General features: G+C 44.3%; 1 protein-coding gene across 18 annotated transcripts in view; it reads left to right on the forward strand.

Annotated features, from left to right (window-relative positions):
- CAMK2B (calcium/calmodulin dependent protein kinase II beta) overlaps window positions 1-12205 on the forward strand; it is a 282693-nt gene that overhangs the window by 157544 nt on the left and 112944 nt on the right. For all 18 annotated transcript variants that reach the window (XM_031951521.1, XM_031951517.1, XM_031951518.1 and 15 more), the window contains one exon: window positions 1939-1998. In XM_031951521.1, the coding sequence (XP_031807381.1) occupies window positions 1939-1998 (60 nt within the window). The remainder of the gene's footprint in view (window positions 1-1938; window positions 1999-12205) is intronic.

The raw sequence follows: 12205 nt of genomic DNA on the forward strand, positions 1-12205 counted from the left end.
TGTTTCAATCCGCATCCTTTTTGACTTTCTTTAACCTTGACTCCAGATCACATCTCCTTCCTCTCAGATAGTCTGTCCTCTCTGCCCTTCCCACCTCCACATTTTCTCTTCCACCCTCCCACCCTTGTACAGGCTTTATAACCCCTCGCTTGGTCCCCTCGCCTCAAGTCTTGGCAATCTAACACATCCTTTTCTAACTGCCAAAGTGATTTTTGGAAACAGATGTGCCCTCACCATCCCCCTACTATGGAACCTACTATGCAGGTTCCAGTGCCTCCTTAGTACCTCAGGATCAGAGATTAAATTGATCTTTGGCTTTTATAGTTCTTCTCAGCACTTTGTTCTTCTCGGTGAGGGTCTGGCTACCTCAGACCTTGCTGCTGTTTCTCAGAGGCAGTACTCCCCACCGACTCCATGCCTTTGCAAGGATGGTCTCCCATTTCTGGAATGTTGCCCCTCCTCTGCCTCTGACTTTCCTAATGACTCGGCTCTGAGGGTCTTTTCTGGTCTCTCCCTTGCTCCTTCTGAAATGTCTTTCCACTTCTAGGGTACATGCATCTTACATATAAACAGTCTTTGGCATATTGTCTCCTCCATTAGAATGTGAGCTCCTGGAGGTCACATACTGTGCTTTTGGTGATAACTACAGAGCTTGGCCGGGAGCCTGGCATGCTGGCAGCACTCTCTCAGAGACGCCTGGCTTAGCTTCTGAGAGGGCTCCCTCAGGGACTGACTTCTGACCTGGGGCTGCTCTCTTTGCCTGTAGCCTCCGTCCTGACTTGTTCCTAGGCCACATCCCTCCCCTAAAAGTAGCCTCCCAGAAGCTGGGGCCCCCTTTCCTAGCTTCTTGTACATGGTAAGCATGTTATGTGGGTTTGTTGGGTTGGATTGATGTCTTCCTTTCCTAATTAGCCTAATTTGTCCTTAGGCAAACGCATCCCTTCTCTGGGATTTAAATGAGGAATGGATAAATAAGTGGCAATATCTTTGGATGATCACCCAAGGAAAACCTCTGATCTATAGCAATGTTCTCAACCCTCAATATCACTTTCACCTTTACCCAAAAGGAGTAGTCCTAGGCTGGAAGTTAGAGGAGAAAACTGGATTTGAATTCTTGCTCTGACACTTAAGAATTGTGTGACAATGAATGGGTTAGTTAATTTTTCTGAGCCTCATTTTTCTTCAAATTCAAGAATTATGGTTTTGTCTTAGTAAAGCTCTCCCCCAGGGATGTAGACTATACACAGCCTGAATATTATTTAGGACTTGAGGAAGTGCTCAGATGGAGGGTTTAGCTGGTCTTGTTCTTTCCTAAACTCTCCACTCCATCTTCCATCTCCATGTCTTCCCAGTAGCTTCTCCCCATTTCTGAGGGCCCACCTTCCTCAACATCTGCCTCTTAGACTTCCTTCCAGACAAACTCATGGGCCAGGAGAAGAACTGGGCTAGAATCCAACCTTCTTGATTGACTGCATGTTGCTAAAAGATCACAGAACTCATTACTATGTTTACCCACCCAGAAGTTGGTTATGAATGCACTCAGTTGTCCATTCCACACAAGTTGACTTGATGAACAATAAAAGAGTATTAGATCCATAAGAAGAGTCCTGGAAACAGGTCTTGAGTAGCCCAAACATATCTTGGGTGAATTCGGTCAAGGGAGAGGGGGAAGGGGAGGGGGCGATGAGCCCAGACCTAAAGAGGGCTGTCCAAAGCCTTGTTAGCCCTTGGGGGTGACCTGGGAGCAATTGCTGCTCAGTACCACAAAGGAGCATGAGGTAAGGAGCAGGGATGGCTGCTGCCCTGAAGAGGGAGTGTGCCCTCTGTGCCCAGGAAGGAGTCTTGCTTGTTTCCTCTTGATTATGACTGCCTAGAAATGTTTAATTGCTGCCAATAGTGGACTCAGGGTGACACCTCCTTCTCTGTTTTTGCCTTCAGATCACCAGAAGCTGGAGAGGGAGGCCCGGATCTGCCGTCTCCTGAAGCACTCCAACATTGGTGAGCACCTCCTTGAGCAAGGGGTGGTCGGGGAGGTTCCTTACTGAGGCCCAGCTGCCCCCCCCTCGCCCCCCGCCTGGGGGCTCTTTTTAGTTCTTCACAGAACACAATCAGCTTCACCTGACAGACATCTGAGAAGGACCCGACAAAGCTCGGATCTGGAGCTGTGGGAGATGTTTTGTCTTGTTTTCCCCTCATTCCTTCATCCTTGGAGCTTCTCCAGTCTGACACAATCAAGCTTTGAACCTGGGAGGTCCTGGGGGAGGTCACTAAGAGCCCTTCCTGACACAGAGCACTTAACTCTGCCCACCTAGCACTCCCCCTTCCTTACTGCCAAAAGGCAGGGATCCAAGCTGAGAAACTTGCCACCTCCAGACCAGGGAGCATAACTTCATTGCTGGGAAAATTCTAGAGTAGATCATTGAAAAGCTGATTGGTGAACATCCAGAAAAGAAAGCAGAGCCATCATTACTTCGTGGAGAACAGGCTGTGCTAGAGAAAGCTATTTACTTTTTGGAGGGAGCTGCTGGGCAGAAAGAGGCACTTAATGTAGGGTTCCTGCCCTCAGAGCCTGGGAGACTGTGGGATCCTGGGTAGGTCTCCCAACCTGTCAGCGAGCGCCCCAGGCCACTCTCCAAGACTAAAAGACCTAGAGAAAGTTCTGACCTGCCTTGGGAAAGGTGGTTTCCTCACCGGGGATCCCTTAAAATCAAAGAGCCAGCCTCTCTCCATCCTAAATTGGTAGAAGAGGGTAATGCTGTGGGTGTAATTTATCAAAATTTTAGGAAGTAGCCGATTAAGTATCTCGCCTTTTTAGATGAAGTGTTTCACATTGCTCTTGTGGGGAGGAGGAGAGATATGGATTAGATCAGATGTGCCCAAATCTGGGCTTTGGTAACTTGACTGCTCCAGAGCACAATTGAAATGTCATTGGGAAGTGTTAAACAAAATAAAGAAAAAATACAATGGAACATAGATAATGTTTATTTGTGGTTTTCTAAGTCAATATCTGAGTCTGACACTGCTGAATCAGATGAACCTATAATTAGAAGAATTCAGAGCTGGTTGGATAAATGGACTCAACGAAAATTTGTTAATAGTTTATTGTATAGTATGGCAGGAGGTCTCCAATGGAATGCCCCAGGAATTTGGTTGTTCCTATACAATGGAACATTATTAATGAAGGTTACACTCACCAAGTTTTCCTGTGACCCTAAGTTCAGAATTTTGTTTTAACACATTGGATGACTGAGTCAGGATCCAAGAATTTGACAGGTTAGAACACCAGGATATATTTAATAAAAAATGAAATGAAATATAAGTAAATGTAAAATCTTACATTTGGGCACACAAAACTTGACTTCACAAGTACAAGATTGGAATGACATATATGCACATTAGTTTGTCTGAAAAAAACAACAAATCTAGGAGGATTTAAAGATTTAAGTATTTTATTCAGTTATTAGATTACAGTGTTTAGTGCATTTATCTTATCTAATTGGATTATATAATTCTTGAAGGCACAGTTTAGACCTTACTTTATCTCTGTCAGTGTCTAGCACAGAAAGTGCTTGTTGAATATTATTTGGATAGATTCTTGTCTGGAAATTTTGTGGCTGGACTAAGGTTGATGGTTCCTTCTAGCATGATGATTATATGATTCAATCTAGTGAGAAGACATAAAGGTATTTAAAAACCTATAACCATGGAAACTCTGGAAAGGCTCTAACAGAGTGGGACAGCTTTCAGGTATGGGCCTCATGACTGACATTGTGTTGGCTGAAGGCTAATTCCGCTGAGTTCAGGGACCCTTGAACCTAGAAGTGTGGCTGAAAGGTGATATGTTTTTTTAAGGTACTTGAAGCTATAAAGTCTGCTGAAGCATCAAGAGATGTGAACTGGGTCAAGAGCTATGAATTGGTCCAATCATTCTGGAAAAAAATTGGAATTGTGCCCCCAAACTTTGCATATTCTTTGGCCCAAGTGAAACCACTACCAGAGTAATACTCTAAAGAGTTCAAAGGAAGGACTCTTGTATAAAAATATTTATTGCAACTCTTTTCATGGTAGCAAATATTTAGAAACTAAAGGGGTGCTCATCAATTGGGAAATGGCTAAACAAATTATATTAAAATGATAGGATACTGTTGTGCTGTAGGAAATATTGAAGGGGGGTGGTTTCCAAGAAACATGGGAAGACTTATATGAAGTGATGCAGAATAAAGTGAGCAGAACCAGAAGCATAATTTCTAAAACAACAATGATGAATGACAGCTAGCATTTATATAGAACTTATTTTGTGCCAGCCAGTGTGCTAAATACTTTACAACAATCTCATTTGATCTCCCACAACCCTGGGAGGTAGGAGCTATTATTTTACAGATGAGGAAATTGAGGTAGGCAGAGATTGTGATTTGCCCAGGGTCACACAGCTAATAAGTGTGAACATGGGTTTTCCTGATCCCAGGGCTAGTATTTTATCCTTTCTGCCTTTAGGCACTCACTATGCCAACAAACAATTCTGAAAGGCTTAAGAACACTGATGGGCTAAATGATTAACCATGATTCCAGAGGACTGACTAAGAGAGCTTTCCATTTTATGCTGACGGGACAACTGCATTTTAGGATGTGGCCAGTATGAGAATTTGTTTTGCTTGATTGTGATAGATGGGTTCAATACCTCTTTATTGCTTTTCAGTGCGTGAGGGAAAGTGAAAAGTAAAAAAAAAAAAATTCTTGGTCACTGAAAAAAATAAGAATTTGTCTTTTAAAAAATGGGAACACTTAAGCAGGCCAATATCACAGTGAGATTCTAGAAAGCCACAGGTAAAAGATCGTAGATCTAGAGCTGGAAAGGACCTTAACAGTCATCTAGTCCAAATAATTCATTTTGTAGATAAGGAAACTGAGGCCCCTTAGGGATTATAACTTCCTGAGATCACACAGGGATGGCACAGCCAGGATTGGAATCCAGGTCTTAATTTTTTATTTTTTTTCTGGTTATACATGTATATTAACTTTTAAAATTCACATTTCTTTATAAATCAGTTGGGAGAGAAAAATAAGAACTAAAGGGAAAACCATGAGAGAGAGAAAAAAAAACACAGAAAAAAGTACATAGCATGTGTCCAGTTCTTTCCTGAGCCAAAGTCCAGCCTTCTTTCTTCTATACCACATTGCCCTCAGGCTTCCATGCTTCCAATAAAGAGACCATAAGAAGTGATAGTTGAAAAAGAAACAATGCTCCAAGTAGGTCAGAGACATAAGGAAAAGTTCTATTCATCTACCCATCTATTTATATACATATAATGATATACAACATACACACATATACACACACACACATACACACGTACATTTATAGCAGCACTTTTTGTGGCAATAAAAAGCTTGAAAAGTAGAAAATGCCTAAAGAAATTGCAGAATGTTTTTAAAGGAGCATTATTGCATTATAAAAATAATTTAGGAAATCTTGTAGTGTTATGAATTGATGCCAAGTTAAGTAGAATTAGGGAAGCAGTTCACATGGTGACCCTGATAGAATAAAGGGAGACAAATGGAAAAGGCCTCAGAACTCTGATCCTCCACACTAACCAATCATGACTTGGTGATGGCTCGTGGTGCCTCCATCGCCACAGAGACACATGGGCTTTGATAGCTTGGATACCAGCAGATGTGGCCAGTACTTCCTGTTTCATTTTGATTTGTTGTGCTTTCTGTTGGAGGAAGGAGTAGAGCCATTGGAAAGCAATAGCATTGTGGGGAAAAGTGTTGCCAATAGATTTATTTATTGGCATTTAACATTTTTATATAATTTGATTTTACATCACTTTTAACTTCAAATCATTCCCCATACCCCCTATCTGGTAAGCCATCCCCTTGTAACAAAATTTAAGGGGAAAAAAAAAAAAAACAGTTCCATACAACCAAACAATACGTCAGTTATTTCTGACAGTCTGTGTGATATTCCACACCCAGAGTCCCCCACCTCTGCAAAGAAAGGACTTCTCTGGGACCAAGCTTGGTCTTTGTAATTCTGCAGTCTTCAAGCTCATAAAAGATTTGCTTTTTAAAAAAGAAAACAGCATACCCAATTATGCATTCGGTTTTGGGTTTCTAAGGTTTGCTGACCCACTTCCTTAGACTTAGAACTGACTTCTGACAAGCCCTGAAGCTCGTAGAACTGTCCAAGACTATGGAGTCAGCCATCAGTTAAGGGAAGGGCAGTAATAGCATGTGAAAATACAAATGGAGTAACTGTTGACTAAGCTGTCAGGAGAGCTGTGATAGGGATGCCATGAGGAGTGACAGTTTGGGGACAGCAGAAGGCTGCAGGAGCTGGGAAATGACTGCATATTTTGAGGCTGCCCCACGCCTGGAGCAGCTCCTAGTTACTGGGCCTCTTTAGGAAGTTCCTTGGGTCAGGGCACTTTCTCTGCCAGGGTCCACCCTCAAGGCCAAAACTGTTTGAGGACTTCCCCCTTTTCTAGGGGTCACTGGGGATGGAGGGGACCTCATTGCCTGGTGCAGGTAAGAGAACACTGAGCTGGGAATCGGCAGTCAAGAATTCATCACTGGGTGACCTTACGTAAGCCACTGGGTCTCAAACCTCTGCAATATGAAAATATAATGTGCTCTCCATGGAGAGGGCAACTGTCAGCAACCCAGGCCCTGGGGAGATGGCGTTAGTGAGCCGCTGTGCACCCTTCCCTTTGGCCCTCGGAGGGCTCAGATGGGCTCCTGCCTCACTGGCCCTGCCCTGATCTCGATGAATTTGAAAAGGATGCTCCTGTCATCAGAGATTGTCCTAACCCTTCCCTTCACTTGTTATTTCAATACCCTTTTGCCCTTTTGGGGGGAATTCTGCCCTGAGAGATGGAGGGGATGGTGTTGGGCTACAGTTGGAGGCTTGATCCTGGGCCACAGTTGGAGGCTTGGTGCTGGGCACCAGCTTGTAGGGAGTGGGTGGGTTGCTAAGTTGGTGGTGGTCAGAGGAAGGTAGTCACTATGAGGAAGGGAAGCACTACGAGGATCAAGCCTTTGATAAATGTGTGAAGGAGCTGGGGATGGGCAGGTGGGAGGAGTGGGAGAAACACTTGGAGAAAGTGTTTGTTTTGGAGAAAGACTTGGTCTCTGGCCCCAAAACCAGAAGCAATGGATGCAAATTTCAGGGGGCAGATTGAGGCTCAGGGTCAGCAAGAATGGCTTACTGAGAGCTCTCCCAGAGTAGAATGGGCTTTTCTCAGATGGTCATGTCGCCTTCCAGCAGTGGCTAAATGACCAATTGTCCAGAGTTTTGTAATAGGAATATATACTGTGGATGTGGGGGAGCAAGGACTTGGTCTAGATGGCCTCCCATTGCACATGAAATTCTGGAATAGACAGTGGTGGGGCTGGTTGTGGAGAAAGTCTGTGTGGGAGCTCATATGAGCCCCGGTGCTCTGGCCCTTTAGAATGCAGGCTCCTTGACCATTTGTCATTTTTGTCTGCACATAAATGCAGTTGGGTCATTTGATCCAACAATCCTGGGAGGTAAGTTCTATTATTCCCATTTTGCAGATGGAAAAACAGAAGCAATCAGAGGTTGATTTGCCTTAGATCGCACAGCTTAGTGTCTGAGGCTAGATTTGAATTTGTCTTTTTGCGTTTCAGGCCTGCTGCTCCATCTACAAACCACTTTGGTGTCTACAGTGTGCATTTAGTGCACGCTGCCTTGCACATAGGTGACTCTTAATAAATGCTTTTTAAATTGCCAAATGGAATTTCAGTATTTAGTGGACACAAAGCGTTGAGCAATGTGGACAGTTTTGTCTTTGCCAAGGGGTGGAGGTCTGTATGCATGGGATGCATAAAGACACTGCTGGAGAAAAATCCTCTGGAAAAAAATGAGTTTTCATTAAGGCAACCAAGCTATAGAGGGCAGCTGAAATAAATGGAGACAGCCTTTGGGGACATCAGAAGTGCCCAGTGGGAGGTGAGAATCACCAGGGCAGAGCATGAGGGACTGTTGGTTTGGTTGGGCCAGTCTGAGGAAGGCATTTTACAGTCCAAGTAACATCCTAAAGGAGACAGCCTTCCCTGGGTGGGCAGAAAATTCAAGTTGTGACCTACTGGCTGAAGGACCTGAGGGGTTTTATCTTAGAGAAGACCATTTTAAGGTGTAGTCTAGGGCAGACAGAAGAGCTGCCTTCATGCTTTTGGTGAAGAAAGGTTATGTTTCTTCTGTTTGGCCCTATGGGGCTAGAATTAAGAAAAATGGGTAGAAGCTTCAGAGAGGCAGATTCTGACTTGCTCTAAGGAAAATCTGCCAAATGAAAAGAACTGTTTTAAAGTGGAATAAGTCGCCTCAGGAGGCCTTGATTTTCCTAGCACTGGAGTTCTTATATAATAGTAATAATGATGATGATGATGATGATAATGACATTTATTTCGTATTTTAAGACTTACAAAAGGCTTACTGTACTATCTCATTTGATCTTTCCAGCAGCTTTGAGATAGGAGCCATTTTACATTAAATCTCCATTTTATAGAATTTTCATGAGGAAAGAGATTTAGAGAGGTTAGGTGGGTGAAATGTTGGACCTTGAGTCATAAAGACCTGAGTTCAAATCCTATGTCAGACATTTATGTGATTCTAGGCCAATTGTTTAAACTCTCAAAGAGTTTATCTCAAGGGAGATATAAATATTAGCTATTAAGTGACTTAGCAAAAATCACATAGTTAATAAGGTAAGTCAGAGCCAGCATTGCTGCCGCTGCTGCAGCACCTAGTTGCCCAGTTTTTGAGGAGGAATGGACGACACCTTGCTCAGAATGGTGTAGAAGGGATTTCTGCCAAGATACCAGTTGGATCTGATAATCACAAGGAGATAATCACAAGGAAGGCTAGGTGCCAGATCTTCAGCTGAAGCCTGCGAGAACCAAAAGCTGAGATAAGACCCCTGGCTGAAGTGGAGGTCATTCAGGCCATGATCAGCCCTTAATTTCCCTGATAGCAAACCTGCTTTTCCATTCCCTTTCCCACTTCAATCTAAAAGCTACACTTTGGGGACTTCCTCTTGATTATTCTGGGTTTTTTTTTGGCTGAGGCAATTGGGGTCAAGTGACTTGCCCAGGGTCACACAGCCAGGAAGGGTTCCATGCCTGAGAGCAGATTTGCACTCAGGTTCTCCTGACTTTGGGGCCACTTAGCTGATGGTACTTGATTATTCTGTATCAAGGACAATATGCAGAGGTAAGTTGGGGCCTCGGCGGCAGCTGGTCATGTCCCAAGCAGGCAACCCTACCCAATTTCTTCATGGAGACTAATTTTAAGGTCTAAAAGGAGGGGTTAGGAGAAATTCACCAGTCTGGGTCCTTTGAAACTGCCCCAGAAAGACCATCCGACAAGTGACCTGAGGAGAGCCTGTGGGCAGCGGCTCTGCCCGCTCCCAAACGGCCCGCTTGGAAAAGGTGGTCTTGCCAGGGCTGGCCTCACGAGCCAGCACCCCTGATCAGGCAGCACCTGGTCTGCAGGCTCTAAAAATAGCTCCCTTGACGTCACCCGCAGAGCTGCTCCATTTTTACCTCCGGGAGGATTCAGACAAGTTCATTCAGGAGGGGTCCGAAGGAAGGTGTCCCCCGGCGCCCACCCTCCCCACGCGCGGATTGAGTCGGAGTTTGCGGACACTCTTCCCTGGCGCTCCCTGCCTGCTGTCACTCAGAGTCCTCTGCGAGCGGGGCTGGCTGCTTGTGCTTGTGGGGGGCAGGAGAGGGGCAATGAAGCGTTCTTTGGAAACGTGTGATTTTGACCTTTACGGGCTGTCTTCGTTAAACAAATATTTACCCCGCAACTGCTCTAGCGATAACATTTGCATGACATTTTTGCAAGCTTCAGTTCATGCGGGTTTCTGTCTCACGGCCCACTGGGCTGCAGGGTGAGGAACACCAGCCACTGCAAACCTTTCCTGCAGTTGAGGAGTTGTGCGGGGCGCCAGCAGAGAGAGGGCCTGCCCCGGGGAGGCAGGAGGCAAGCGTTTGGTGGGAGTGCCACAGGAAGGGGGCGGACCCCTCCTCTCCAAGGGGAAACTCTCGGAGTTTCAGGATTCTCCCACCTGGCGGTCTGCTTGCCGCCAGGCCCGCGCGCAGCACTGCGGGGTCTTTAATTTTGCCCCCAGACGGCTTTAGAGTCCTTCCCCTTTTATCTGTTGTGTGACCATCCTTCTGATCCATGCCGCTCCCTTGCTTGGGCCATTGCGGTAATCTATAATGGATCTTTCTGCCTTCATTCTCTTCCCTTACAAATCTGTCAGATGAGGTATTCAGAACACACCTAGCATAGGGTTCGTGATGCTTTTTTCCTTTCTTCCATCTTTTACACAGCTGGAAACTGATATTCCTAAGGCACAGACAAGACTGACTGTGTCACTCCCCTGCTCCGCAACCTTTGGTGGCTTCCGAATGCCTTTGTTGGGTGTTGAAATTCTGTGTATCTTGTTGCTAACCTGTCTTTCTAGACTGATTTTTACATGACTTTCCCTCAAATTCTGCTCTAGTCCTGCTGGGCTCCTTGTTGCTCTCTAAACTTTCCATTTACCGTCTCCATCCCCCATCCTTGGAATGTTGTCTTTCTGGCTCAGCTCCAGCACCACCTCCAAAAAGCCTTCCCTGATTTCTAGTTAGGGCTCCTCCTGATAACTTTGTGTTTGTTCAGTAAATATTTTCTTTTTACCTCTCTGTGTGCCTGTCTCCCCCAGCAGAATGTAAGCTTCTTAAGGGAAGGGCCTGGTTTTTGTTCCTGTATTCTCAGCATCCAGGAGGACTCCTTTTATATTGTAGGCACTTAATAAATGTCTGTTGAGTTCCCTTGAATTGTGAAACCACCAAAGGAGAATACTAATAATCGCTGATGTTTGGCAAAGATGGGTAAAATGTTTTGCACACACTGCTTCATCCGTTCTTTCCAACAATTCTGTGAGGAATTATTATACAAGAATCATTATCCCCATTTTGCAGATGAAGAAACTGAGGTTGAGAGGTTAGAAGACCACAGTCACAGGCTTCTGTGCTTATGGTCTGATTGGGGAGGTAAGATAGATGCATCTGAAACAATTAGGGCACTATAAAAGGCAATGGGTGTTTTACATTCTATTTGTGGAACATAGAGTAGGGAATGATTTCCTCTGTAGTAAGAAAGGCTTCTTGGAGGTTGAGGGATGACTTGAGGTAAATGTTTTCTTTTCCTTTAAGATCCTTCTCAATGAGATTCATTTTACTGATCCAGGTTTTAAAACACCTTATGGTATTACAGAATATGAGAGCCAGAAAGGATCTCTGCCCCCAATCCATGGTCAGAAGGAATCATCACCAGAGCTTACCCAACAAATGGGGTCATCCTGCCTTTTCTTGAGGGACTCCACCAGGTCCCCAGGACATACTTGCTACCCTTCTAGATAAGGACTCCATTAAGGGGTGAGGAGGCAGTGTGGTTGGTATAAGACAAGAGCACGAGCTTGCCGGTCGGTGGCGTGAGCCTAGACTTTATCACTAACTTTACGAATCCACCCCATCTTCCTGGGCCAGGGGAGTTTGTAAGATGAGGAGATCAGGCTAGATGGACCACCAAGGTGAAGTCCTGACCACTCCAAGATTTCCTTGATCACCACCTACATTAAATAGCTCTGAATGACCCAGGCTTTCCTAATTCACTTTTTTGCCCTTTGCTGATTTTGCTGACTTGTCTCTGTACATGACCCACTTTCATTTTTATACTAGTTTTACATTAATACAACCTTCTCATATTCAGATGGTAAAATAAGGGGAAGGATAAAGGATGACTTCTCACCAGACATTTTAAAGAGCCTCTAATGTGCACAGTTAACTTTGGTGTGTTCTGGGACACATACAAAAATTAATAAGACATAGTCCCTTTCCTTATGGAACTTATAGTTTAGAGCAAAACTATTTAAACCGTGGCTTGTGCCCACATATATGGTCACATAACTGAAATTATGAGTTATCAGTAAATCTTTGATTTGTATATTTTATACTTATATACCCAACATTGTGTAAAAATTTTTCACGTGAAAAGGGGTCACAAGCAGAAAAAGTTTAAGAAACCCTAGTCTGGTTGACATATTCAGATGACTGTATATAAAACAGTACATGACAGTAGAAAAAAAGATTTATAAATGTTATACAAAATATAAGAAGTAGAAGATAATACTAC

Source organism: Sarcophilus harrisii, chromosome 2, assembly GCF_902635505.1.
Source record: "Sarcophilus harrisii chromosome 2, mSarHar1.11, whole genome shotgun sequence".
NCBI classification, from domain to species: Eukaryota; Metazoa; Chordata; class Mammalia; order Dasyuromorphia; family Dasyuridae; genus Sarcophilus; species Sarcophilus harrisii.